At 29.2% G+C, this 26,626-nt stretch overlaps 6 protein-coding genes and 1 long non-coding RNA gene across 10 annotated transcripts; 4 read left to right on the top strand and 3 right to left on the bottom strand.

The window, feature by feature from the left end:
* The first annotated feature begins 25 nt into the window (after nt 1–25).
* LOC100648420 (vacuolar protein sorting-associated protein 29) lies at nt 26–1,152 on the top strand. The gene is made up of 4 exons (XM_003402805.4): nt 26–165; nt 360–551; nt 633–868; nt 970–1,152. Exons 1-4 carry the CDS (start codon nt 163–165, stop codon nt 1,085–1,087), a joined length of 549 nt encoding a protein of 182 aa, XP_003402853.1. The 5' UTR covers nt 26–162; the 3' UTR covers nt 1,088–1,152.
* Nucleotides 1,153–1,943: 791 nt separating this feature from the next.
* LOC100648539 (sarcoplasmic calcium-binding protein) lies at nt 1,944–4,893 on the top strand. The gene is made up of 6 exons (XM_012319300.3): nt 1,944–2,414; nt 3,172–3,285; nt 3,424–3,591; nt 3,674–3,814; nt 4,380–4,460; nt 4,546–4,893. The coding sequence occupies exons 1-6, from the start codon at nt 2,286–2,288 to the stop codon at nt 4,690–4,692; spliced, it is 780 nt and encodes a 259-aa protein (XP_012174690.2). The 5' UTR covers nt 1,944–2,285; the 3' UTR covers nt 4,693–4,893.
* On the bottom strand, nt 4,515–6,367 carry LOC100648660 (ubiquitin recognition factor in ER-associated degradation protein 1). 3 transcript variants are annotated; one of them, XM_048404587.1, is made up of 5 exons: nt 6,207–6,367; nt 5,980–6,094; nt 5,752–5,906; nt 5,115–5,657; nt 4,515–5,057 (listed from the first exon to the last, which is right to left on the bottom strand). In XM_048404587.1, the coding sequence occupies exons 1-5, from the start codon at nt 6,207–6,209 to the stop codon at nt 4,992–4,994; spliced, it is 882 nt and encodes a 293-aa protein (XP_048260544.1). In that variant the 5' UTR covers nt 6,210–6,367; the 3' UTR covers nt 4,515–4,991. The 3 variants fall into 3 exon arrangements, with proteins under 3 accessions (XP_048260544.1, XP_012174570.1, XP_048260542.1); XM_012319180.2 differs by lacking the exon at nt 6,207–6,367 and having other exon boundaries at nt 4,515–4,708; nt 4,943–5,057; nt 5,980–6,127; XM_048404585.1 differs by lacking the exon at nt 6,207–6,367 and having other exon boundaries at nt 5,980–6,127.
* Nucleotides 6,368–6,845: 478 nt separating this feature from the next.
* On the bottom strand, nt 6,846–10,225 carry LOC100648774 (aspartate aminotransferase, mitochondrial). 2 transcript variants are annotated; one of them, XM_048404582.1, is made up of 9 exons: nt 10,031–10,186; nt 9,735–9,955; nt 9,295–9,451; nt 9,081–9,209; nt 8,013–8,234; nt 7,763–7,919; nt 7,576–7,674; nt 7,188–7,504; nt 6,846–7,100 (listed from the first exon to the last, which is right to left on the bottom strand). In XM_048404582.1, exons 2-9 carry the CDS (start codon nt 9,812–9,814, stop codon nt 6,978–6,980), a joined length of 1,284 nt encoding a protein of 427 aa, XP_048260539.1. In that variant the 5' UTR covers nt 9,815–9,955; nt 10,031–10,186; the 3' UTR covers nt 6,846–6,977. The 2 variants fall into 2 exon arrangements, with proteins under 2 accessions (XP_048260539.1, XP_003402856.2); XM_003402808.4 differs by lacking the exon at nt 9,735–9,955 and having other exon boundaries at nt 10,031–10,225.
* Nucleotides 10,226–11,500: 1,275 nt separating this feature from the next.
* LOC105666855 (solute carrier family 17 member 9) lies at nt 11,501–14,110 on the top strand. Its single transcript, XM_012319181.3, has 8 exons — nt 11,501–12,079; nt 12,188–12,534; nt 12,622–12,795; nt 12,899–13,031; nt 13,197–13,293; nt 13,494–13,659; nt 13,729–13,887; nt 13,955–14,110. Exons 1-8 carry the CDS (start codon nt 12,024–12,026, stop codon nt 14,092–14,094), a joined length of 1,272 nt encoding a protein of 423 aa, XP_012174571.3. The 5' UTR covers nt 11,501–12,023; the 3' UTR covers nt 14,095–14,110.
* On the bottom strand, nt 13,727–14,637 carry LOC110120156. The gene is made up of 2 exons (XR_002308784.2): nt 14,428–14,637; nt 13,727–14,180 (listed from the first exon to the last, which is right to left on the bottom strand). It is a non-coding gene; the product is annotated as an uncharacterized LOC110120156 (long non-coding RNA).
* A 106-nt stretch (nt 14,638–14,743) lies between these two features.
* On the top strand, nt 14,744–23,318 carry LOC100648888 (zinc finger CCHC domain-containing protein 2). Its single transcript, XM_012319182.3, has 8 exons — nt 14,744–15,249; nt 16,313–16,805; nt 16,935–17,031; nt 17,326–18,035; nt 18,174–18,353; nt 18,454–18,716; nt 18,798–19,534; nt 19,758–23,318. The coding sequence occupies exons 1-8, from the start codon at nt 15,203–15,205 to the stop codon at nt 19,820–19,822; spliced, it is 2,592 nt and encodes an 863-aa protein (XP_012174572.2). The 5' UTR covers nt 14,744–15,202; the 3' UTR covers nt 19,823–23,318.
* Nucleotides 23,319–26,626: the final 3,308 nt, after the last annotated feature.

The raw sequence follows: 26,626 nt of genomic DNA, 5'->3' as shown, positions 1-26,626 counted from the left end.
ACGATCTCGAATCTCGAAAATCGAAGGCTTATCTGTCAAACATATTTCTTATGGTGCGTTTGACATTTCATTAGCTTTTGTTCTTCACAGATATCAAATGCAATAAAATAAATATCAACGCTAAAAAATATATAGGAATTCAAACATATTATTAAATTCGTCATGGTGAGTACACGAAATTAAATATTAGTGATAGAAATTAATTAATTGGAATTACAAATTCCTTGAGTCTTATAATCTAACCTCACAGAAAAGTACCATAACTTCGTAAAGTTAATAAAATGAAAATATATACTATTAAAGATTCATTATATAATTTTTTTATTATATTTGCTAAAAATAATATTGGATATTTACAGCTTGTTTTAGTATTGGGAGATTTACACATACCACACAGATGTAGTAGTCTTCCAAGTAAATTTAAGAAATTGTTGGTGCCTGGTAGAATACAACATATTTTATGTACAGGTAATCTCTGTACTAAAGAATCATATGATTACTTGAAAACACTAGCCAGTGATGTACATGTTGTTAGAGGAGATTTTGATGAGGTATATTTTATTTAATGTTGTTAAATATTGTTATAATTCTTTAATAATGTATATTTTACTATATATTCTTTTCATTTTCAGAATTTAAACTATCCAGAACAAAAAGTGGTCACTGTTGGTCAGTTTAGAATAGGTTTGTCACATGGACATCAAGTGGTACCTTGGGGAGATCCAGAATCACTAGCTTTAATTCAAAGACAATTAGACGTTGATATTTTGATATCAGGTCATACACATAAATTTGAGGCATACGAGCATGAAAACAAATTTTATATTAATCCTGGTTCAGCAACAGGGGCATATAACCCTCTTGATACGTAAGATTTTATATTAATAGTATAAAGTAAATTTTGAATGCTACATAATATACTTATAAATTTATTTTATTATTTATTTTATTTCATCATTATATTTACAGATCAGTTATCCCATCTTTTGTTCTAATGGATATTCAAAGCTCAACAGTTGTAACTTATGTCTATCAACTTGTTGGTGATGAAGTAAAAGTTGAACGAATCGAGTACAAAAAAAATTAAAATATGTAGGAAGATTAAAATATAAGATATATATCATAAATCGAAAATGGAATTTCACAATGAAATTCAAGATTAATCTGTGTATAATTCATATAAAATATTACCTATATTATCATTTAAGCATTTATATAAAAATTTAAATTATATAATACATTTGATATAAATAAAATGGAAATACAATGTATAAATTGCGGCATAATATTTTTTATTTAGTAAATATAGATCATACTTATATAACAATTTTTACTTTTTCATGGTATGTATTTATTAAAAAAACATTCATTTTTCATGTTACACTCATTTAAGTAAAAGTTGTCATAATCAACTAAATTTAGTACCATGCTTCGTGTCACGTATGCTAATTTACGTTCATTTAAGTGTGTGTGTAGACATACATATTAACGTGCCCTACTTCTGTGATTCATTGAAATTTCCTTGTGTGTATTAGTATCCGATCTTTACATTTTCAACTATTTCTTTCTTATATATTAATTTTATTTGTGCCTGAAATGTACTGATCAGACGTAAAATTCTCTAGAATTACGATAAAACACGAAATTAAGCATAGGCGTAATACAAAGAAAAATTTAATTTAACTACATACATAAGTTTTTGTTTTTTAACGTTTGCTATGTATTTTTTTTACATAGATTTAAATATTTTGGACGAAAATTGTCTTTAATATCAGAATTATACGTAGCTAGATATATACATGAATTTTTACAATTTCAGTAGATTCTGGCTATAAATTGATTCTTTAAAACTTAAGATTCTACGGGACCAAATTTTTTATTGATATAAATCAGAAAAAAGAATATGATTTATATATAATTGATATGTTAGTTCATATATTATTAATATTCAGGTTTAGAGCAGAGCATTTTCTAGTGTTTGCTTTCTTCCTTTGTGTCTATGTAGTTATGGTGGTATATACGCCTATGGGTTTTATCTGTGAAAAACAGGGGACGTGCATGGGCGCTCGTACAAGGCAATCGGACTATATACATGTATCCCAAATAGTAAAAGGGGGGAACAAAGTACTACTACGCATGCGCAAGGGACAAAGAGGGGAATTTGAGACCGACCCAACAAAAGGGGCCCACTGATCCCTGCCGCTTTAGTGTTAAATCCCAAATGATTTTAAGTGGAAGGTATTAGTTTTGTGTTACAGATAGCTTTGCTTGAAGTTCACGTTAAAATGACAACAACATTATTACGAACTGGTCTACGATTTGTAGTTTCCAACAAGTGTTTTAAAAAAAGAGCTATTTCAGCTTTATGCTATGGAATATCAGAAAAACAAAATATTTTACTAAAATGCAACCAGGTAATTTTCTTTGTATATTGCAAAAAAAAGTAGTAAGTTTAATTTATAATAAATTTCTAATCAATTACTTTATTTTAAAACACTTTGTATTAAAAATGATGTTAATATTAAGTAATAAAATGTTAATAAATAAAATAAGTCATTTTAGAAAGTTATTTAGGCGAAAAATGTTATTTAAAAAAAGTAAAAATTATGTTTTGAATCGTAGGTAGCAAATTTTTCAAATTTTTAAAAAAAGGATATGTTTATTGAATATATTTAAATAATTTATATAATTACTTTCACCTCTTTCAAATTGTTTTGAAAGATCTTCAAGATTCAAGGGCAATATTACGTATTAGTTTCATAGGTGTAGGATATTATAAATACATAATGTTGTACTCTAGTTCGTGCTTGTAAACATATGTACTGTGTATGGATAAAGATAATTTATTTACAGAATTTTTAATTAAAAGGAATATTAAAACTGTACTAATGTTATTAATGATAGAGTTACATATCTTTTTAATTGTTCTAACTTATTAAAGATAAATTAATTTCTTTTCTTTCTTTTCTTAATCCATACTCTTTTTGGAGTCTATTGTTAGGGTTTCACGTTGCATCGGAGTTCATTGAACGTATATATTTATACAGTGATACAATATCGTAATCTATCTAATTAGATATAATGCATTTGTCATAATCAATAACAACACACAACAATTTTTAGAACCTTTTATTCATTAAGGAATATATAAACTAAATGCTTTATTTTCAGTATTATAAAATATCTCCGCGAACGTGTAGTACAAGAAGTGTGCATCAAACGGGTATCTCAACTTCTGTAAGCGAACAAGAAAGTGATAACGATTCTGACACCGAAGAAGAAAAAGTAAGATACTGTTTAAAGTCTTATTATTTAAGATATTGTAATACAGTAACAATTTAATCCCAGTCATTTATTATTCTTTTTAATATGTGGTAACTAATCATTCAATAAAAAGTTATTTAGAATATTTTTATTTATCAGGGACAATCGCTTTTCTGGAGAAGGAAAATGCGGACACTACATAGTCATTTGGATATTAATAAAGACGGAGTTATCAGTCACGACGATTTTATGTTGCTCGCAGAAAGATTTTCTAACTTGGGACATTTAACTCCAGAATTAAAAAAGGAATTCAAAAAAGTAATAAATGTAAGTCAGTCTCTTTTTTATGCATTCTATGTATCAAAATGAAATAGTATATAATACTTTTAAGTTATTTATTCATATATAGGAAGTATGGGAAGAACAATGGGGAGAAATTAGCCCGTATAATCTTATTTGTATCGAAAAATATTTGGAGCAAATGCAACATGTTATTAATGACTCGTCATTGAAGAGAAGATGTCATTATTTTTTGCCATTTTTATTCAAAGTATGTTTTTAAAAATATGCATTTATACAAATTAACCCATTGAGGACGACATACGATTCGCAATTTCTTTTTGTGCGACTGACGATATTTTGTGACATATAGGTTTCCAAAATGAGTTAAGAATACATCAGTAATCGCACTTACGATTGCTTGATCATTAATTACTTCATCGGAATCACTCTCATTTTCACTTTCTACTAAATTTCTACTAGCGATTTCCTAACTTGTTGAAACCGTATTTAATTGCAAGACGACTGCTACAGCTAAACTGCGATTCCAGAAAAGAATTCAAAAGATTTGGTTTTTACAAAGATCAAAACATTATTACGAACATTATTACCAGCCATCCTTGAAAAATGTTGTGAAACACGATACGTAGACGTAGGAATATAAATGACGCGACGTATCAAGCGTCCGTAAGACACGCGACGCGACGGTCTGCACGCTGCACGAACTGCGGCTAGTGAAAACGAAACGTGAAACCGTATAGTGTACAGACGCCGTCCCAATGGGTTAATATGTGTTAAAAAATATTTTTAATATATCATTAAATATAAAATTGCAGGCAGTGGATAAAAATCGAGATGGTGAAATTTCTGTACAAGAATTTAAGTTATTTTTCCAATGTTTAGGACTCACACATGATGTAAGTAGAATTGCACATTCAATTTTATGACGATTAAAATAAAAGTTAAATAAATGAATTAATTAAACTGAAATATTTATTATAGGATGCAGTTATTTCCTTCAGTCATATTGATATTAATGATGATGGTAAAATTAGTTTTGAAGAATTCATAACATTGGGTCGTGAGTTCTTCTTAACAGAAGATCCAACAAAACCCAGTAAATATTTCTGGGGTCCTTTGGTAGATTAAAATTCTCACTGCAATCCTATAATTTGTGATAATACAATACTATATATTATTTTTATAATGATAATTTTTTGACTTCACTTGTAAGATATTTGAATTATAGGGTATAATTTTTTATACTATAGGTTAATTTGTTTATCTATATACAAAAAATTGTTTATATAAAAAGACTTATTAGTGTAATGGGTAGAACCTGTATGAAACTATTTTTGTTAAAAAGTATAACAGTTTAATTACAAATATAAATACTCACTTTTACAAATACATGTAATTGTATGAAAATAAATAAACCAATTATTTAATTACTTTGATTTCCTAAGAGAAAAACCTTCACCAGTGAATGCTTTAAATTCATCAGGGTCTTTTGCCTATAAACATATAATTGGATAAATATAAAGTAACATAGAAATGACATTTCAACTTACCTCTTTATTATTAACAGGTTTACTAATGCGCAAGAACGTAAGTGTTCCTATTTTATAATCATAATCTGGTATTCCTCTAACATAAGCCGGTTTACTTGTAGTAACTTCTGGTTTTGCAAAATCTCTACGTTTTTTGCCATCTAGTCTATTACCTTCTCCTTTAAATGGCACAAAACCAGATGGTGCTGGCATTAAATCTGCAGGATCTACTACATTTTCATCCTTTTTAGTCTCTTTTTCTACATATCCCAATGGTGGAGCAAATTCAACGTTCATATCACATTCTATGATAGTGACTGCTGGACCTGGTCTTGTTTCCAAAACACACATTTCATATATTCTTTGATTGTATTTTATAGCAATAATGTCACCTGTTGTAAGACAAGCAAAATTTCTTAATCCATTTTCTAAAACAGCTTTAGGATTTGTGATGTCTAAAAAATCTTCGGATTGTGGTTGAAAACGTGAAAATGTTGCAACAGGTAAATTTACACTTTCAACATTTATTAATTCTCCTTCTTGTAACAAAAGATTGTACATCATCTGTAATCACATTATGATAATTGTACACTGATTTGGGCTATATATCAATCTAGTATTCTTAACTAATAATACAAAAATGAGAATATAAACGTACCCAACAAGGTAAATAAACTCTTCCTTCGTCCGCAACAAACTCTAAAACTCCACAATGAGTAATTCTATTGGTTTTTTCGTTACTTAATCTGAATAACATAGGAAATCTAATATTTAATCTTGTGAGATGCTCTAAAGCTGAGGGTGGCATGATTACTGAAAAACAACAAATTGTAATCTTTTACTTGTTCAGTGAATAAATTAAAACATGTTCTTTAGATATATATACTTTTCCCTCCACGTTCTACATCTCGTCGATATGTACCCGGTAACATTGACACAGAAAAACATCTATAGTGGTTATTGAAAGGTCTGACAATCTCCGGAAACATGTTAAATCCAAACTGAAAGTGAAAAGTCATTTTAATCGAAACAACATAACCTTATTTTATTAAAAGAAATCATCGAACGGAACATATTCCGTCGCTGTTTGTTTCTCTCTCAGGTTTTCTTTACCATATTTATGTATTTGTTGCAGTACTCTTTCGAAGACTTATAATTAATAGAATTTCTTTAAAAGCGTGGAAATTTAGATTTACTTATCACTATGACATACGCATAAATACATAAACAGACACAACTTATGCATATCTATCAGAGGTGAAGAAATATCGATAGTATATCGATTATTATCGTTAGTCTTCGAAATGAAAAACTAGTGAAAGCTAGTGATATTTTTTTATAACTATCGATAGTGTCGATATTATTTTGAATAACATTAAATTTGAATGTATCAGAGTATCAAGCAATTGGAATTTGCTCAATTTGGAACTGTGTGTGTAAAATAAATCGTTTTTTTTTGGAAAAATAACTCACGGAAATTTTATTAGAATATTTATTATACTTCATTATAGCTTTATTTATATAGTTAATTATTATAGTTTTTCGTTTATAATAGAATGTATAATGGAATATTGATCACATAATTTTTGCAAAAATTATAAACTATTACTATAGATAATTAAAGATATAATATAAAATTTATTCTATATTAATATATCATATATATAAATATATCATCATATATCAATATATATATATATGTGTGTGTGTGTATTACAAATATTACACTGCCTGCAGTTTTTTTTATAAAAATAACATGCGAGAATAAATGCATTTGATATAATGTGTACGTATATCTATACTATTTTGTTTATATGTGTAATCTATTTGAAAATTAAAGATAGGATTTGACAGAGTTTCTTACTCATTGGTAGAAATATTTAATTATATTGTAACATCATATATGGCTTTTGCTATATATTCCACATTTTTTGATGTTACTCCTGCCATAGATATTCTACCATCTTTTGTCAAATAAATATGATAATCATTAATAAGCTTCTCTACCTATAAAGTAAGTGGAACCAAAATTAAATTATATTCTATATATATATTACATATAATGATGAAAATAAATAATAGTGGATGTCATACCTCATTAGGATTAAGGCCAGTAAAACAAAACATTCCAATCTGGTCTGTAATATGTTTCCAATCACGGGTACTACCCATCTTCTTAAGATTATCGTGCAACTTTTGACGTACAGATATAATACGGTTAGCCATTGTTTTTATATCAACCATCCATTGTTCTCTCAATGGGGCATTTTCTAAGATTTCATAAGCAATTCTGGCTCCATTAATTGGTGCATTAGAAAATAGTGGTCTAATTATAAGCTTCAGTTGCGAGAAAACACGATTTGCTTCATCCTTGTTAGCACAAACCATTGTAAATGTTCCCACACGTTCACCTATCGATGATCAATAACTTTTAAAGTGTTTTTATTTAGCGGAAATGAGATTTATAAACTTGTATATTAACCATATAAGCCCATATTTTTAGCATATGATTGAGCCAGGGCAAATTGAATTCCTTCTTTTACAAAGTGTCGAACACCAAAAGCGTCTCTATCTATATCACCTAAAATTTGCACAAAAATATCCACTAGTGAACAAATTTTCATGTATTATTAAAAATTAAATTATTAACTTCTTATATGTTGTTTTACCTGTGGCAAACCCTTGATATGCCATGTCCAAAAAAGGGAAATGTTCTTTTTTTTTTACTAATTCTGCTAATTCTTTCCATTGTTCTGGTTTAGGATCGACACCAGTAGGATTATGAGCACATGCATGAAGAAGAATAATGGATTTGTCTGGAATTTTCTATAAAATACAATATTACAAATAGAATTTGTAAATATAACCAATAAATAATCAATAAACACAATATATTATTTATAGTATTTATATACTAACATATAAGTTTTCTAAAAGACCTTTATGGTCTAATCCACATGTTTTTTGATCATAATAACAATACTGTTTTACTGGAAGTTTAGCAAATGTAAATACTGGAGCATGGTTTCCCCATGTAGGTACTGGTAAATATATCTCCTTATTGCCAGTAAAAAAACGTGTGAGAAAGAGTCCTCCAAGAGAAAGTGCTCCTGTACCAGAAATTGTTTGAGCCGTAGCAGTCTACAAAATGATATCAGTTAAATTGTGAATTATAAAGAAGTTATATAATAGCAAAACTAATAATTCAGTGTGCTATTGACATAAGAATAATAAAATATTAACCATAACGAAATTGCACAGTTGGTCTTATACCTTATATGTACAGTCAGTCATAAAAGTCTATATACATTTATCAAATTTTGTGTATCTGGCTTGTCAAAGTAATTAAAAACACATTTTGTCACAAATTTATTTATACTTATGTATAGAAAGTCACACTAAATGTATTCAGTACAGTAATGTATTTCTAAAAAGAATTAGAAAAGTTAAAACATTTAACTCACAAAAATCTTGGAATGAAATTACATTACAAATTGCAAAATTTTTAATTTTATTATTGCCAATGAGATACCATTATTGATGCAGAGAAGGGACCTATATGATATTAATATAATACTAAGCCTACTATTTTTATGATTTCATATATGTATATCAGATGTTTATAATATTTGTATCATTTCATATTTTTTTAAATTCTTTTTTTTTTTTTAATAGAGATGAAAGTAAATAAACTGTGTTACATTTTAACAATATGTGTCTTAATGTGCAAAAAAAATGTATATAGCGCTAACATTTTTACTATAATATTTTATATTCTAGGGGTGTATATATAATCTTGTGATTAATTACAGATAAGTATTTCTGTGTATATCTACACTGTGCATGCATGTGTTTTTAATACATGTGTTATGTGTATGTTTAAACTACTTAATAATGTTTATTTATTTGTTTATGCTTCAGATTCATGAAACAATTTTAACTGATGAACTCTTTTCTTAAAGAATATATTTTGCATGTAATACTTACCAAACCTTCATCAACAATATTACTATGTTCACCAAGTGCTAACTTAATACTAAGTTTACAAAATTCTGCATTTCCCGCAATTGCTAAATATTCTTTATCCATATTTCTATTTCTAATTCTTTCTTCTGCCTATGATATATTTGATTCAGTTAGATTAATGTGAAAAATTAGAAATATATATATTTCCCAAACATAATTGCTTTATAATATATACCATTCGTACACTTGGCAAAATAAATGGTTTAGTTTCATCATCTCGATAAGCACCAACTCCTAAATTAACTTTATTTGGATGTGTATCTGCTTTAAATCTTTCTGTAAGACTGAAAATTGGGTCTGGTGGACCCATTTCTATCTGAGACCACCATGAACTATAACACACAAAATATTTTAATATTAATTAATTTCATGTAAAGTAAATTTTAAGAGAAAAAAATAAATTATAAATCAATAAATATCAATAAATTATATAGTAAAATCATTTAAAGTTTTTAAGCATTTTAATTAAGCTCTTAGTTATGCTTCTTCTTAAGGAATTCCTGATCATTAATAATAAATTCTATGATTATCAATAATTTTAAATAATTTTTAAACTATATAATTTATAATATAAAAAGGTTAAAAAATTCAATTAATTTTTTAATATAAACCTACCTTATTGATCTAACATTGTTGTTATTTTTAAATAATTTGCATGCAAATGGAAGTCTAAATAATTTTTTACTTTGTGCCATATTAATATTAATATGTTAGAATACACTACATTCACCGTATGGATTACTGTAGATTACAGATATACTTGCACTACTTCAGTAGTTTGCTGATTTGATGTCTATACAGGGTGTTCCATAAATTTGTGCCCACCAAAATGTAGCCTGTAAATTTTAAACTATATAATTTATAATATAAAAAGGTTAAAAAGTTCAATTAATTTTTTAATATAAACCTACCTTATTGATCTAACACTGTTGTTATTTTTAAATAATTTGCATGCAAATGGAAGTCTAAATAATTTTTTACTTTGTGCCATATTAATATTAATATGTTAGAATACACTACATTCACCGTATGGATTACTGTAGATTACAGATATACTTGCACTATTTCAGTAGTTTGCTGATTTGATGTCTATATAGGGTGTTCCATAAATTTGTGCCCACCAAAATGTAGCCCGTAAATAAAAATAGGAAATCAATTTGATATAAATTCCTTATCAAAAAATTGCAACAACCGATAATAATAAAAAATGAAATATGAGAAAAATGATAACAGTCTTATTTTTATCGTAGTACAAAGTATGAATAAACAAATAATGCTTATATTTCATACAAATTGATTTACTAAATTAAAATTTCATTTGTTAAATAAATTCAATAGTTTAGTGATTTAGTTTAGTTTAGTATTTTCGCATTATGAAATACAGTCCATTTTTATTAATAATTATTTATTTAATTTTTTAAATTAATTTAAATATTTTAATATTAGTTATTAATAAGAGCCTAATATTATTCCATTGTTACGTATTTAGCAGTTATTTAAGAATTTGCCTCAAGTGGGTTGGTGTACGTAAAGCGCTAATCCTGATAGTAATATGCACAAAAATTTAAGAGAACTACTACGATGTAAAGTTATTACTTATTATAACTTAATTGTCTTGAGATGTTGAATTTCTACTACTTTTTTGTACGATCTCTGTTGCAACTGTTCTTTCCTATTTTGGTCCTCCTTTTATTTTGTCATAGGCCAATAGTAGATTAGATTCTGTCCCATTCATCGATGACGATTCATCTTCCGATTTCACTTGGATAACAAGTTTTTGTAACCTTGGTATACTCCGTTGTTCGACCTAGGAATATGTTACAAGGAAGAAATATGTAGAATCTGAATAAAGAGAAAGAGAAGACAATAATAATTTATGCCCCTCTTAGAGCACAAAATCTAGTAGAGTATTTTCTAAGAACCATGTGTGATTTAGTCTAAACTGCTAATTTGTTACGTTTATCATTTCCTGCCTTTTGTAATCCTTACTGTGATAACTTACATAATATAGAGATAATATACACATATAATATACATACTTAAATAATATAGAGATATATCTCATATTTTATATACGTACATATGTTGGATATTCATATCGTGAATTTTGATGTAACTGAAAGAATGAACAACAGATTCCAATAACAAATGACATTGATTAACTGTTATAATTATAAATTATCATTGATTGCTATTTATAATCGCTCGTTAATTTGTATATTTACATATTTCTTGCTGAGACACAGAACACTTGCTTTTTAACAATATAGATATTAGAATTAGATTTTTATGAATATTTTTTTCTAATTCATCATGAATTTCATTCAAGTATTGGAAAGTTCAAATTTGAGATTACAAATTCGCGCGTTCAATCTATATTTTAAAAAGGCAACTTCATATTTATTGACTATGTTTACTCCATGAAGTTTTCAAATAACGCTGTTTTAATGTATTTCTATTTCTATCTTTCAATCTGTTATCTAAGAAATGAAATTGATATTTGTGTTAGTGTTATCTAACTTACCAACTATGTATGTAAATTAAACGATAGTGAACATGTACGTTACATATGTATATACACGCAACTAAAAAGAATAGAAATCAGTTATATTTCTACTAATGTATTATTTTTGGATAAAACTCATTGTAAAACATTCATAGGAAGTTGACATAGGAAGTTATTAAATTATTTAATATTTTCGCAAAATTAATGATGACTTGAACATGCAAATCTCCAGTTTCACGATAATCTTATAAAACTTAACAAGTTTAAGATAAGGTTTTATTTTAATTTTTCATTACTGATCTGCTATCAAAACTTTTAAAAATAACATGTCTAGCTTATATGTTTTGAGTATATGGGAACAAGAATAATTACTTGTGAACAAAATTATTTGATGAGAAATGCAAATGCAAATACCTTTAATTCAAGATGAAAAAACAAATTCATCTTGGTCAAGGTAATTAATCTATATTAAGATATTATGAAAATAATTTAAAAGAATCTTTGAATCTTTTTACAAGATTATTTTTGGTAATATAAGCTAAGATTATAAAGTAAATTTTAGGAAGGAGAGGCAAAAATGGTTTCTATCACTATTATGTGGTACTTGTCTCATATATGCTACAAGAACATCTGTTCCTTTATTAATGCCAATTATAAGTAAAGAGAAACAATGGTCCAAACCAGATTCTGGAGTAATATTGTCTAGTTTTTTTTGGGGTTATACATTAACGCAAGTTGCTAGTGGTTATATTAGCGATAGAATTGGAGGACAAAAAGTATTATTGATCTCTGCTCTTGGATGGTCTATGACAACATTTTTTATGCCAGAAGTCATAGGACTCTTTTCAAAGAATGATAGTTCTGTGTTATTAGTAGCAGCAGTGAGAACAATAAATGGTGCATTCCAAGGTATTATTATGAAATTACTAACATAAATGGCTAAAATATGTAAAAGATGTTTGTTCTTTATATATATAAAAATTGCATATATTACAGGAATGCATTTTCCCAGTATGATTAGTTTAATAAGTCAACGATTGCACGAAACAGAAAGAGCCTCATTTTTTAGTTTATTAACATCAGGATCAGCTCTTGGCACATTGCTCACTGGATCTTTAGGTTCCTATCTGTTGGAAAATTATAATTGGGTAGTAGTTTTTCAAACATTAGGTATATAAATGTATAATTATGTGTTATTTACACTAATATTAACAACATTAATTAATTCACAGTGTGATTTAATTATACAAAAGTATCTAATTTGTTATCTTAGGAGGTTTGAGCTTGGCATGGGCTGTGCTATTAAGTTACCATACCCTACCTTTTAAGGAAAAAGCAGCTTCTACTAAATCAGCTACTAACTACACTTTGCCTTGGTTGAAGCTTTTAAAAAAACCTCCATTCTGGTAATCATTGTGCATGGGATCAATTTGAATTCAGTTATCATAAGTCACACAATTTCTGACACAAATCTTAATATAAAAAGTATATAAAGTTATATGGATTTATAAAAATATTATGATTACAAATTTATAGATGTATAAAGTTCACATATTAACTATTATTTTCAGGTCATGCGTAATAGGTCATGCTTGTCAAAATAATTGTTTTTTTGTATTACTATCCTGGATGCCAATGTATTTTCATGACACATTTCCAGAAGTAAAGGTAATTAATTATTAGGTTGTCTCAAAAGTTTCTTTTGTTGTTTTATAAGGAAATAATAAATACACAACATTTTTTGTTTCATATTACTTTATTGAATTTCTAAACAAAATGGATCATACATAATTCAATAAAATTTTATACCATTAGTTATATAACATGTTAAAAATTCTTTTTGTTTATATTTCTTTTGTTATATTTAGGGCTGGGTTGTAAACATGGTGCCATGGTTGTCTATGTTGCCTTGTACATTTTTTGGTAAAGCACTTTCTGAGAAGATAATAAAAGCAGGGTATTCCATCACAGTAACACGTAAAATAATCGAAACAATATGTTTCTTAACTGAAGTTATAAGCTTATTATTTTTAGGTAAGTGTAGGTATGCATAATAATGTATGAAGAAATTAAATAGTGAAATTGATTTTAAAACAATTTCAGCAAAAGTTGAAACTTTTCAAAGTGCAATAATTTGTCTTGCGTTTATAATTGGCGGATCAGGTTTTCATAATAATGCAATTGCAGTAAATCCTTCAGATCTTGCACCAAAACATTCCGGAAGTGTATTTGGATTAATGAACACCGTTGGTGCTATACCTGGTATATATAATCATAAATTTACTATTGCAGTAATAGGAAAGATGATGGTAAAAAAGATCATTTTCAGGATTTCTTGGAGTATACTTTTCTGGATATATGTTACATGTAACGCACAGCTGGCCTGTTGTATTTATATTCATTGCTATAATAGATGCATTAGGGTGTATAATATATTTATTATTTGGTTCTGGTCAAGCAATTATATAAAATGACATTCAATTTATCGTTCTTTTAGTTTATTGTGAATATACCCTATCCTTAAAATTCGGTACAATTGTGTAAATTTTAATTATCTACGAATAAAATGATAATATTAATTAAGTTGTGTCAATATTACGAGAAGTTTCGGTAGTAATACAAAAAAACATTCGTGCATGGTTTATATGTATATCGGTCAACTGATGATTTGATTTTGTTTAAAATTCCATATTATCTTATACATGTTACGTTTAATTAATCATAATTATAAAAATTTTAAATATAGTAAATATTAATAATATAAATTTAAAAGGTTAGCACTGATTCAATATAAAATCATACCTAATGAAGGAATCTAATAATAATGGTTAAACGCAATATCTATGATATTTCTATGTATGATTTTTCGGGGTATAATACCAAAACATATTGTACAACCGATTATAATTTCTAGAACGATAATTTTCTATCAATCGTTACACAATATTTTACAGAAATAAATTTTACCATATTACGTCAAATATTAAAATGTTCTTTTAATTGACAATGAATAAAAACGTAGCCAATGTGATGTTTAGTAAGTATATGCGATTGCCACCTACATGAAAATGCCTCTTTATCGGAGATTGGAGCAGCAAGTGCCTGATGCCTTTTTTAACGCGAGCATGTGAACGGATCTCGAGACTCGACTTTTCGACTTGGAACATCTCGTGAGAATTAATGTACGCAGTAGGAACAATTGCAGAGGTGGAATTTTATTTTTAACGGGACGACCGTGTACTTGTTTACGCGAGGTTTTTGATGAACGTGTGAGTTGTCCGTTGACGCTTGTCGTTTTCACCGATCATTCGGTCGTGCCTGCCTCTGCCTGCTGCCGCGAATGTGGATACTTCATAGTGTGCTGTACTGCTGCTGCCGCCGCTGTGCGTTTGAAGTGCTCCCTACGGCTGATCGCCTTTGGATTTTAACAAGTCCTTCACATTCGTGAACGCTTTGAAACTGGTTCGTTATTGTACCAGACCCCGCCGTGATTGTCACTTGATAGCAACATCCGAGGCGCCAAAGCTGTCCGCATCGGCGCTTTCTTTAGCCCAAGTGGTATCAATGTTGTCTGGCAATGGTGTGTAAGGAGAACGTGGTATCATGGTTTGGGAATCTGTCCAGGTAATAGAAATATTATCAGTTTCTTCCTTAACTAATGCCATATTCTCCTTGTTCGGAAATTGATTGTTATAGTTCTTTTATTCATAGCGCTTCTTTTCGTTTTTAACTATGACCTCTTCATCCTTACCAAATTTCGAACTAACCAAAAAGAACATTCCGCAATTTCATCTTAATTTTATGTCAGAAATTAACATGAATGTATTGATAAATAAGAAATTATATGGATATTGATTTTCATTAATGTTTAATTTACCCCATTATCGATATATCACTTTTCTGTTTATTATACAGGAGTACCAAGTATGGTAGCAACTGTTTTCCTCTAATTTCGTGTGTATTCAAGATATTATAGTGAATTAATAATTAAATCTTCTTATGTATATTTGTCGTAAAATGATAAAATACTACATATATTTCATATTGTTATCAACAGTAGTATCACTTACTTTTCCTGTTGAATATGGATGTTAATAAAATCTTATAAAGCATATTATTAAAAATCTATATATTAAATACCACATTATAATAGATTGTGTGTATGCTTTAATAAGAATTATAATCACATAGGCTGTAATTAAATTGTTATTCTGATATAATTTTAACAAGTTATAATTTAGTTAATTATAGTTATAATAATGTTGAATAAATAATATTAATTTATTATATCATTTTATTAGATTATTTCTAACAAATAATATAATTGTCATTTTTATGAGAAAGTTTTAAAAGAATTATATATTTTAGCATTTCACGTATAAATATAAACAGTATAAATTATAAAATACTACAATTTAAAATTAATATATTTTCACAGATGAAAAGTTATTCAGAATTAATTATTTTTGTTAATATTTTTGATAATATTTTGTAACAATATCCAATCATTTTCATTAACTATATACTTTTATGTTGATATTGCATAAATATATTTTTATATTTTTTAAGATATCAGTTACTTACTCAAAACTATTTCATGCTCATGACAAATATTTTATTACAAATAAAGAAAGAAATATGTGTGATTAGTTCATTATTATAAAAAAATATATTTCTGTATGTGCAGTTATAAACGCATCGATGTCATGTGCACGTTATTAAACATGTGCCTGCCATTTGAAGTACGATACCTTGGCACTTGTGTAGAGGATATTGGTAAACGGGACTACAATGATCTCCGTGACACGGAACATCATGCAAACAGTGCCACTGACCTTGCCGAGTTAACAACCTTAGGTGTGGCAGATAAACGCACACGAAGGAAACTTGCGCTCTATATGGCATTATTGCATTCTTGTAATTATGCATGTGCTGTAATCTTGTACAAGAATTTGTCAAATTTTGACTACCAAGAAATCTCTAACCTATTAAATGGGACCACCTTTACACCGGATGATCAACCACTTGAAGAACTGCTCTTATTGTATACAATGGCTTTAAATCATCCAGCATTTACATATGAGCAGAAAAGTGTCTTCGGTAACATTTACATAAAGCTTCAAGAAGAAGAAGCTCGTCTGAATCTTTCAAAGTTAAATTCATCTTACAAACAAACACAAGTATGTATAATCTTTATGTATTAAATGCATTTATTTATTTATGTAATCTATAATCTAATTAGTATTCTAAATATTGTCTAAATATTTCATACTAAACTAAATGTTAATTTATATCTGTTTTAACAATAGGGTTGCGCACCATGTATGAATACAAACGAAAGATTAATAGACACAGAGATGCAAGGCAGTTGTATGATGGCTCCACCACCAATGCAAACTTATCATGGTAGTTTATAATATGATATATGCATACATATATGTATAATATATTAGGTCATCCCATAAGTTCGTTCCGTTTTTCGAGCGGTTATATATGTTAAGATTGTTTACATACCTTTCAGTTTCATGAAAAAATGTAATCCCCCTCTCGTTGTACAACTTCTTCCCATTTTTCAAATGCATTGGTCCCTTATTGCCGTATGTTTATAAATCGACACATGAAATGTATACACAAAAGTCGGCACGAACTTATGGGATGACCTAATATATAAATATTAATATCTTTTTCCATTATCTGTAGGAGAAATAACAATGAGAAATAATACCATGGTAACTGGTGTTCCCCCTGGTCTTTCCATGCCTCCACCTGGATTATGCCTGCCAACTCCAGAACAAATGCCAATGGGATCAGGTGGTGCAACACAATACCTTCACCTTGGCTTTCCATCAGTAAATCACATGCCACCATGGACAGGTCAGGTTATGATGGGGAATCAACTGATGTATCACACTGGCGACATGTTGGCTTATCCACCTTCCCCCTTAGTCAGCCGTCAATCGTCACCATCCCAGTCTCGATCTCCTAGTCGCAGTAATTCCCCAATGGGTCGCAGAAATAATACAATGCCGCGCACCTCTTCGCAAGTGACTCAGTCTACTTCGAATACCTTAACATCAACGAGTGCCTCTAACAGTCAAACAAGCATCTGCAGCTCAAATGCCAATTCCCTTCCACCACTTCCCACATTGGGTACGAACAGAAGTCATCCTAGTCAACCTCCATTGCTTCCATCACGCTCTGTTCCCTTGTCTATCAGCAGTTCTACTACTTTTTCACGCCATAATAGCATCGAGAATACTCCTTCTACCTTAATTCCGGCAGCACCTCAATCAAAACAACCTCCACCACCACGACTGCGATCTTCAATTTCTGGTGATTCTTTACGAGAAACGTTAGGAAAAGAAATGCCAAATCTCAAAGGCAACTTGCAGAATTTTTCTCTCGACGAGGTGAGATAGTAAAGTTTTAAAATAGTTTGTAATTACATAAAATATTTCATAATAAAATTTACTTTGTATTTAGTATAAATATATAATAGAATATGTATGTACATTAATAAACATAATAATATGTGATATATTGTGCAGATCCGAAGAATGAGTGATGAGGACTTGAGGGAAATAGGATTAACACAAAATGCAGTAGGGCAATTACGAAGTATAGTTAAGAGTCAAACTACTAACGGCTTAAATCAAATTTCTACTGATAAAAAATTAGATAGTACTAGCAGCACAACACATACAGTTGTAGATTCAGTTGAAAATGAGGTAATACTTAATAATTTATACTTGATATATATTAATATATTGTTAACTTTCATTTAATCGGTGAAGGAAAATTGATGCATAACATAAAATTTTTATTCAGGCTATACCGGGAATGGAGATGTTGAATGATAATGGAAATCAAAGCAGTAAGTCAATGCCATTACAGGAACAGCATCCAGCGATGCATCATCATCATAATCATGCAGCTACACCTAATTTACGGCGATATCCTACTATGCCACCATTAGATCCTGCGCAAATACAAATGTATCCTGCACCGCCACCGATGTATGCTGCACAAAATGCACCATGCTATGCCTGTCTTACATTACCTGTCGCCGGGGTACAAAATCGATATTCAAGGTAGGAAAGAAAGTGTACAATTATTAACATTTACCAAAGTTGATTTTTGAATTTTGAATTAACGATGTTAAAATATTTTAGGTGTAATGCTCAACACGTATATTGTTTAACACAATTACAAGCCTTGAGGTTAGATCCTGAAAATAGCAGGCACTGTTCACAGAGTAGTAGTTCTGATAGTACTGGTAGTAGATCTCCGCCAGAGACTCCTCCGGCAGCACCGTGGGTGAGCGGCAGTGAGAGCAATCCACCGCCAGTTACTGATCATCTTAGTTCTGCACCGGTACATTCTACAAGTGCAGTATCACATCCAGCATCCCAACAACCTATACAATCGGGCCCGGAAAGGCAACGTACTAGAAGAAATCAGACACATGTAATGCGTCATAAAAATCAAATGGTGAACGGCGGTGGGCCACCGAATCTTTCACAATGCGTTTCCTTTCCCACGCCACCTTCGCAGTCGCAGGTCACGTATCTGCCGCATGGTCATTTTCCGGCTTTGAGACCGAGTAGTGGTATTTATTCTAACTTCTCACATGGACCGTACGCAAGACCAGCTTATCCGACCACGTACCAACCGAATGGTGAAATGATGTATCAATATCCTGGACATCCATCCTCAGGAGGAACACCACCACCTCCACCGAATGCAGCCGCGACACCTGTTCAGGCGCCGTATATGCCACCTACTCCGATTGTTACATATGCACCAGCTGCCGTCCCACCAACGAAAATTTCGTGTTATAATTGTGGCAGTAGTAGTCATCTTGCAGTTGACTGTAAAGATCAAACCATGGAAGATCTTACCAAAAAAGGTAACTTAAAAGTTATACTTAATAAAAGCGATGCTTATTGAATTTAATAAATTTCACATATTCCATTACGTATTGTAAATTCGATTACTATATAATACATTTTCAGAAATATATCTCTTTTATGTAGAATGTTACTGCTTATAATTATACGCAAATAAAAGATGGGCAATGTATATAGGTCTTTTGCGATAAATAATATTTTTTCTCTTATTTTTAATTTCAGCTCAATACCGCTTAGATTACAGTATAATGAAACAACCTGGAGAGTGCCCAAATTCTGACAAGTGATCCCCTGCCGTGGACCATCCAGCAATTTATCATTATCATCATTACCGTAATTACTGTCACCATCATTGTCACTACTACTGTTACTACGATGCCGCCACAGCAATACAACCTAAATACCGTTCAAAAGATGACTGCTATCGCTCCTCATGCAAGTTTTCGGTGATTTTTGTAGACATCCCTTATATTCAGGATGACGATTTTTTAACCGAAGAAGTTTCGCGATTTGCGGTACCAGGTATACTTTTTACAAGTTCTTATTTATGATAGTAATTCTTAATTATGTAAAAAGATGTCGCGTCATGTACAAAGAGAAAACTGGGAGAAGCATAACGCAGAATGCTCTTATCTATGTTTTTAGAATACATTTTGAAAGGTTTGTGTTAGGTACTGACTCGTGTCTTACCAATGATACGTATGGACTACATATAAACACATATACATACATACTCACACACACATTCACAGCACGCCTCAACCCAATTTCTCACTATTTCTCTAGTAACTAGCCATAAACGAAATACAAGAAAAAAGAACGCATTGTGCTCTGATTAGATGAAACTACCATGTTTGACTATATTTATCATTGATACTTTTACTTCTACTAGTACATCTACTATCACTATTACTACTATTACTATTAAACTATTACTATTACTTCTATTATCGCTACTGAGCCACATTTTTATGTATACATATTTTCTCAATTCTTACGTGCGCAATGTTTGAACGAGTGCAAAAGTGAATGATGACAACATAGTAAAAAAAGATAAGTTGAAAAGAGTAAAGGATGAATGCACATAAGAAAGAGAGAGAAAAGAAAACAGGAAAGAAGAAAAAAGGAAGAATGAAAGAACAACAAACCATAAGTGTTCGATCGTCTAGCTGCCTTTGCGCTCCTGTGTGTATAAAACTATAAATATACGCCGCTCATCACTCATTTATTAACTTATGAATAGTTAGTTAAATAACAATAATTCTCATCCTATTTATATAAATAGTCATGCAATCACGTGCAACTTAAGCAATTTTATACGAGTTTTATTGATCGCCCATCTTTTTTAAGTGTAAGCAATGCGTTATATGCGTTTAAAATCTCGTTAGTAAGTAATAAACGAAAGAAAGAATAACGACTTGAATATGTACTAGTGTTAGGTATGAGTGGAGTGGCAATCTGCGTTGAACTCATCTTGTCAACAAGTTGCTACTGCATTTAAACCAATTCTTAATTAAACAAACACTGTTAGTGAGTGTCAATCTAATTCTATTAAAGTGTATAATTTGGTAAATCTTTGTCTAGTTCCCATACTTACGATGACTTATAATTTTTAATCGTAAGACTCTCATACTATGCATCTGATCTATATGAAATAGATCCTAGATATTTAAAATAGTAAGGACTGAAAAGATATAAAAACGAGTGAGAGTGAGTTTGATATGTGTGACTTTAAATACACATGCATTTAAAAACTTCCTTTCAGTAGCTTCTGGATATAAAGAATTCTCAGGTGTCTTTTTCTTTTTTTTTGGTTGGTAATGAATTATTTGGCAGCTAGTCAATAGCCACAAACATTTTGGGATTAATATTTTAGAGCTGTTATTTTGCAATGATAAAAATTTGAAAAGAAGAGACAGTTCAGAGTTGATGATTTTCATGTTACCTTTGAATCTGATTTAACAATTTTATTAAGATGATGATAACTTGCTCTAATGGTATTGTTTTCACATATTATTGTATATAAAATGAAAGTCGTTTTTTATTTCTAAACAATACTTTATTCAAATTCCAAAGAAAGCCAAAAATTAGTTGGGAAAAGTCGAAAAAAATATTATTCATACTATATATATTATAATCTTCAAACTTTTGTCAATTTTTTATAAGAAATTCGACTGTGTCGTAATTGCTAGAGTCTGATTCGGTGTTTAGGTAACATTTATTAAAAGTGCCATTTTTGTTGAAACACCCAGTGTCTTCATACCGGTCTATTAAAAAAAAAAAAGAAAAAAAAAAAAATAAAGGTTGAGGTTTATCTTGCCGTTAGCATTAGTCAATGATGATTTTTAAAAATTACCTGAGAAAAGTTTCGAAGTGGCTGTGACTGATGAAGAGTGTGTAAAATTCATATTAAAGCTCTATGAATATTTTTTTTTAATTCCATAATACAGAATAATCGAATCCTGGTATTCGCGAGTATTTTGTTTTTGAATTAATATCAGTTGTAATTGGTAGATATTGCCTAAGCCAGATTTATGAAACACACACAAACACATTTTTGTATTTTACATTTTAAATTCAGATATGTTGCTTGACAAGAGCAAAAGAAAAATAGCGCAAAGATTTCGTGTGTTTGTATGTGATTCGTCTACGAAACAAAGGGGTCTATGTTTACAACATATATTTAACAAAAATATTGTAAATCTCTCGATTGAATTTTTCTGATAAGGTCATCATTTGAGTCATAAATTTGAAATTTTCGTTCGCGGACAAATTTCGTTTTCGAAATTAAATATATTATTAAACTATTTTTAAATATAGGTCCAAATGAATGTGTTTGCATCTCGCTAAATAATAACAATTCATTGTTGACCAAGTGGTATTATAGTCACGATTAGTCGTGCTAGAAGCAGAAGCAATAGTATTATAATTATTAAAATATAACACTTTATTGCTGTTTACTAACTGTTGACATTGATAATCAAGGGAATATGTTTTAGTATATCTCAGATGTATGTGTCATTGGCAATAAGATGAATGCGATATTTTTTCTCTTAACTGTTAAGCAATACTTCTTAGCATAACAACAGTACATGTTTTTAAAAGTGAATATTGTATAGTATTAGTGTTGTAAGCAGCAATAAGGGAGTTCTGTAATTTTGTTGCTAATCTGCAATTATATATAAAAGAGAAGGATCGTTTTAGCAATAATGTCATGTTTAATGACATAATATATTACGTAGTTATTTAACAAAAAATTCTATTATAAAGAATGTAACTAAGGAATTGTCGTTTTCATTGCATCGACTACATTCATTTTAATGTATTTCATCAGTTTGATATGTTCGGTTGAAGTGATTGAAAATTTTATGGAAAATATGTATTTCCTAATTTTTGTTCTTATTTGAATTTTCTTAAGAATATTGTTGTTGATAATAATTAATCATCATCGTGGTGAGAAATTAGTTTCATTAGCTATATCATTGTAGGAGGCTGTTTGCTTTGAATCAAGACTCCTTTGTTTAACAAGTACCGTTAAGTACGCATTTAAATTAATGAAACATGTACATAGGTGGCAGAAAGAAACCACTAAAAAATTGTGCTTGATACAATAAGTGCGTTATGTTGTTCAAGTTTGAAAAAAAGTTCAAATGCTCTTGATCAAATCAGTATTATATGGAAAAGAATCAAAAAGTCAAAGAATCATATCACTTGAACAGAAGCCGTAGAGCAAGAGCGTGAGAGATTAGTAGTAGTAATTACAATAAAATGATAATATTAGTATTAATTATAATAATTATATTAATGATAAATTGTATGTATATATATTATATATTATATGTGTGTATATATTATATATAATATGTATATATATGTGTGTATATATATATATTACCATATATATATGTATATATATATGTATATATATATATATTACCATATATATATATATATATATATACATATATATAAAATAGAGATGTAAACTTTCTGGAAAGATTTGATCATTTTTCAAATGAGAACTCCTTTCGTTTTTAGGAAATGCAGACAAATATTTAAAAAAAAAAGGGAAAAATGAAGGAAAAAAAGTAAAAAAAAAAACAAAAAAGGCAAAAACATTGACTCGGATGTTGTTGTACATCTTTAATACGTAATTTTGGTTGTTTTCTATAATAATTATTATCTCATACTTTAATTCTTAGTTTCAGCAATAACTGTTTGTGTTACTAATCTCTATTAGCACTTCTAGCTACTGTTCCTAAGTGTGTTTCTTTTCGCTTCAGTTAGAACTCACGATTACCTTTTCTCTTTCCTATACAAATTTATTGATGAAATTAGACTAATGGTAACAATAAATTATAAAGTACAAGTAATTAGCCATCTTATATTATGAAAAGCAGCTCAAACGTCTAAAAGCTCGCGTTTCTGGTATATTAAAAAAAAAAAACATGCAACACGTATATTTTATATCGTAATGAAATTTGATAATATCGAAGTAAAAAAAACTTTCTCGACACTTTACATCTCTAATGTTAATTGAATAAAATAGGTTGTACTCAAGTGGAATTATAAAAAGTGAAAAAAGAATGTAAAAAAAGACTAGAGCCATGTGTATCTTTTTTCTGTCAAATATTTTTGGACATACAGGGGTGTAATTGGGCAGCGGTTAAGATTGTACAGAGAAAGTTAACAGAGGAGGTAGAAATGATAAAAAATCTAACGAAATACACATACAGGTATATCTATTGTACAAACAGAAATACCCAAATATACGTGTATATGCAGACATATATCAAGATACCGTCGGCATAGTGACTTAAAAAGCGCTTACAATTACGATGTATGTACATTTGCTGCGTTTTGTGACCGATGCTCGTTATACAATAATGTTTGCATGAGATGATCGATGATTCGAAAAGTTTGCCCGACTATCGAGACTTACGAAGACAATACGTGCTTTGGATGAGAACGAAAATAAAATATAAAAAGTAAAAAAAAAGTGGATAGAAAAATAGCATGAAACACAAAACGCGATACATTATGGATGAGAGTTGCCATTTCAAAGAAATAGGAACGAGAAAAAGACGGAAATTATGAAAAAAACGAATCAAGCGGGGTAAAGCGTGCTGCTTAACGGTTAATGTATAAGTGTAATTATTATTATTATTTAAAGAAGAATACAAAGAAATAGAAAAATACAAAAAAATTTAGGAGGCATTCTGTGCAAAAGTGAAACTCATTCGGTTTTTGTAGTCGGTCGCTGATGTGAAAGGATCAAATTTTTCGACAAGTAATACTGTTATTGTGGTACGATAAAAAGTGTAATGGGTCAAAACACACAAAAAAACAACAAATTTGAAAATGAAAAAAAATCTGTACGAGGGTTTGTGCCGCTCTACGTTATGTACATAAGAATCGGTGCGAAAGAGGAAGAATGTATGATACGTAAGTATGTATGATATATAGTGTGATAGGGGAAAGAAGATTTACATACAAATATGTGATGTGTATATACACATTATATATATACATACATATATGGAAATATTGAGATATATTTGTAAATTCTGTTATTTGAATGCATTATAAATATTTTAACCTCCTGTAATGAAATATTTAATAAAAAACGTTACCAACCAATCCGTCTACACTTTTAGCCGTTGTGTTTAGGATACGAGCGTCTTATGAAATTGTACTTTCATTTATATGCGATAGTACAAAGAAAAGCTGTGTATATAGACATGCTTCTGTAGAGCAGTTACGATTATTTTGCGATATTACCGACAATTATTATCAAATTTGTAACTCTTTGAACAGTAACATTGTTTAATACACATGATTTCTTTACTAACATGCGATTATAAGACACGATAGGACGTAATGCCATTTGTAAATAAATCGAGAAACTGGTTAAAGTATACTCTTAGTCTATTCTGAAAAATGTGATGAGAATCTAGCATTTAATTATAGATGCACCGCTTAATTCGTTTGTATAAAGTATAATATAGTTTAAATTCAGATTCGATTGAATAGTACAAGATACGCCAAGATTATTATTTTAAAAGATACGTTGAAGTAAACTTTATAAAAATGTTGCTTTTTTATATACATACGTACATTTCTCGAGACTTCTATATAATGTTCACACAGCAGGAGCGAATTCACAAAAAAAAAAAAAGAAAAAAAATAAAAAGAAAGAATCTAATTGTAAAAGGTCTAAATCTTTCTTCGAGAGTTAAACGAAGTGATCCGATGCATTGAATTTGCCGGATGGGTAATATATAACGATAATTACATATTGTGTGCTGTAGACAAAAATTATAGTAATTTGTAATACAAATGAATTGAAGTAAATAAAAATAAATTAAATGTATTTTTTAATGTCGTTAAAAGTAAAACTAATAAAATATTCCGCATAATAATTATTAAATAACTAACGATTTAAATTATTTTGATAACCTACATTTGTTTCATTGCAAAACATTATTTTTACAGCTTTGTGTTTGTGTTTGTGCAATCGAAGAGGGAATATAATAAGCAACGCAATAACGCTGATATTTTGTTCTTTTTTATTTAAATATTATGATCACCTATTTAAATTACGATTGATAAAAGGTAGAAAATTCGTATGAATATACGTACATATGTATGTTGTATTTCTTTGCTGAAATTTGTTAAATTCGACATTTCCAGTACAATCGATCCACAGGACTTCCGTTATGTAAGAATGTGCATGTATGGTAAACTAAGCGGTATAGATACCGCATCATAGTTCTACATAAAATAGATTTTTATTTATTTTGCGTTACGTAGACATTTTTATTATTACGTTTTCATATCCTTGATTTTTCCATATTAGGACAAACTTTCGTAAAATTATGTAAGTGGATTAAATGAGGAACTACAAACGATAATAACAGAAAAATTAGATCAATTTTATCAAGGGACGTATATCTTATATTGAATGTAATTCATGCAATATATTTGTGTTAAGGTTTTATTATAAGCATATCGTAACGAATGATTTCATTATATATATATTGTAATAAATGATTTGTTTCAGCTATAATAGTACTTAATATGCTTGTATC

This window comes from Bombus terrestris, chromosome 3 (assembly GCF_910591885.1).
Source record: "Bombus terrestris chromosome 3, iyBomTerr1.2, whole genome shotgun sequence".
In the NCBI taxonomy this organism is placed as follows: Eukaryota; Metazoa; Arthropoda; class Insecta; order Hymenoptera; family Apidae; genus Bombus; species Bombus terrestris.
The sequence above is the reverse complement of the archived record's forward strand: the minus strand, read 5'-3'. Positions and strand labels throughout refer to the sequence as shown.

Coding starts and splice junctions, on each gene's coding strand:
- LOC100648420 (XM_003402805.4), top strand. Junction 552..632: donor TTAGAGGAGATTTTGATGAG/GTATATTTTATT, acceptor TTTCATTTTCAG/AATTTAAACTATCCAGAACA. Junction 869..969: donor GCATATAACCCTCTTGATAC/GTAAGATTTTAT, acceptor TTATATTTACAG/ATCAGTTATCCCATCTTTTG.
- LOC100648539 (XM_012319300.3), top strand. CDS start 2,286: ATGACAACAACATTATTACGAACTGGTCTACGATTTGTAGTTTCCAAC. Junction 3,592..3,673: donor AATTCAAAAAAGTAATAAAT/GTAAGTCAGTCT, acceptor ATTCATATATAG/GAAGTATGGGAAGAACAATG. Junction 3,815..4,379: donor TTTTGCCATTTTTATTCAAA/GTATGTTTTTAA, acceptor ATAAAATTGCAG/GCAGTGGATAAAAATCGAGA.
- LOC100648660 (XM_048404585.1), bottom strand. CDS start 6,112: ATGACTTTTCACTTTCAGTTTGGATTTAACATGTTTCCGGAGATTGTC. Junction 5,658..5,751: donor GAGTTTATTTACCTTGTTGG/GTACGTTTATAT, acceptor ATGTGATTACAG/ATGATGTACAATCTTTTGTT. Junction 5,058..5,114: donor AACCTGTTAATAATAAAGAG/GTAAGTTGAAAT, acceptor ATATGTTTATAG/GCAAAAGACCCTGATGAATT.
- LOC100648774 (XM_003402808.4), bottom strand. CDS start 10,110: ATGGCACAAAGTAAAAAATTATTTAGACTTCCATTTGCATGCAAATTA. Junction 7,505..7,575: donor TAAAAATATGGGCTTATATG/GTTAATATACAA, acceptor GATCATCGATAG/GTGAACGTGTGGGAACATTT. Junction 7,101..7,187: donor CTGGCCTTAATCCTAATGAG/GTATGACATCCA, acceptor CTTACTTTATAG/GTAGAGAAGCTTATTAATGA.
- LOC105666855 (XM_012319181.3), top strand. CDS start 12,024: ATGCAAATGCAAATACCTTTAATTCAAGATGAAAAAACAAATTCATCT. Junction 12,535..12,621: donor AATAAATGGTGCATTCCAAG/GTATTATTATGA, acceptor CATATATTACAG/GAATGCATTTTCCCAGTATG. Junction 13,032..13,196: donor TTAAAAAAACCTCCATTCTG/GTAATCATTGTG, acceptor TATTATTTTCAG/GTCATGCGTAATAGGTCATG.
- LOC100648888 (XM_012319182.3), top strand. CDS start 15,203: ATGGTGTGTAAGGAGAACGTGGTATCATGGTTTGGGAATCTGTCCAG. Junction 16,806..16,934: donor CATCTTACAAACAAACACAA/GTATGTATAATC, acceptor TTTTAACAATAG/GGTTGCGCACCATGTATGAA. Junction 19,535..19,757: donor GGAAGATCTTACCAAAAAAG/GTAACTTAAAAG, acceptor TTTTAATTTCAG/CTCAATACCGCTTAGATTAC.